Source organism: Penaeus monodon, chromosome 22 (assembly GCF_015228065.2).
Source record: "Penaeus monodon isolate SGIC_2016 chromosome 22, NSTDA_Pmon_1, whole genome shotgun sequence".
In the NCBI taxonomy this organism is placed as follows: domain Eukaryota; kingdom Metazoa; phylum Arthropoda; class Malacostraca; order Decapoda; family Penaeidae; genus Penaeus; species Penaeus monodon.
The window spans coordinates 41024681-41025417 of NC_051407.1; the positions used below are offsets into that span (position 1 = coordinate 41024681).

Sequence of the window (737 nt, forward strand, 5' to 3'; positions counted from 1 at the left end):
TGATGGTTCATTTCAGTGGAATTTTGTGTGAATATATATGAATTACATTTGTTAAAGCAATATATTGATATAGTATTGTAGTGAGAGTAAGCCATGCCAGATATCTTACAAGAGTGTATTAACTTCTTTGGTTGAATGTGATTCTTAATCTTTATTAGTCTTGATTAAAGTTAGTCTCTCTTTCTTTTGAGGAATAAACAGTATTAAAGGAACTTTTTAGATATTCCATAAACATTTAATGATAGTTGAATAAGTTGTTTATTTATTTGAAAGAGAAAGTTGTGTGATCTTTGATTTTATAAAATGACAGGCAAAACATAGCTTTGTCATTTATACGTTTTTATATCCTTTTTATATTCTTTTGATATTGTGATAATGAGTAGTAATATATTATGTTAAAGAAATTAGTAGAATTTATTTATGAGATATTATGGTAATGCAACCTTTTTCGATGTGTGACAGGAAATACATTATATAAAACTGTTGAATACTATCTCTTATCAGGATTGGTGCTGCATCATCATGGAGAGGTTCAGGTTTCCTTGGTGGAGTAAAATTAATCAAAACAGAGATGAACATTCTACGTACCTCTAAAAAACTTGTTAAACAGTTGTCAGAAGCGGGACATGACACTGGTTGGAAGCAGTGTGGATCCCTCCACCTTGCTAGAACCCGAAACAGAATGACACATTTTCGTAAAATGAAGGCAATTGCAGAGTAAGGCATATTTACAGCTC

At 30.8% G+C, this 737-nt stretch overlaps 1 protein-coding gene across 2 annotated transcripts in view; it reads left to right on the forward strand.

The window, feature by feature from the left end:
* Positions 1-737, forward strand: part of LOC119587138 (pyruvate dehydrogenase phosphatase regulatory subunit, mitochondrial-like) — a 12740-nt gene that overhangs the window by 1504 nt on the left and 10499 nt on the right. For both annotated transcript variants that reach the window (XM_037935895.1, XM_037935896.1), the window contains exon 4: positions 505-717. In XM_037935895.1, coding sequence (XP_037791823.1) covers positions 505-717 — 213 coding nt within the window. The remainder of the gene's footprint in view (positions 1-504; positions 718-737) is intronic.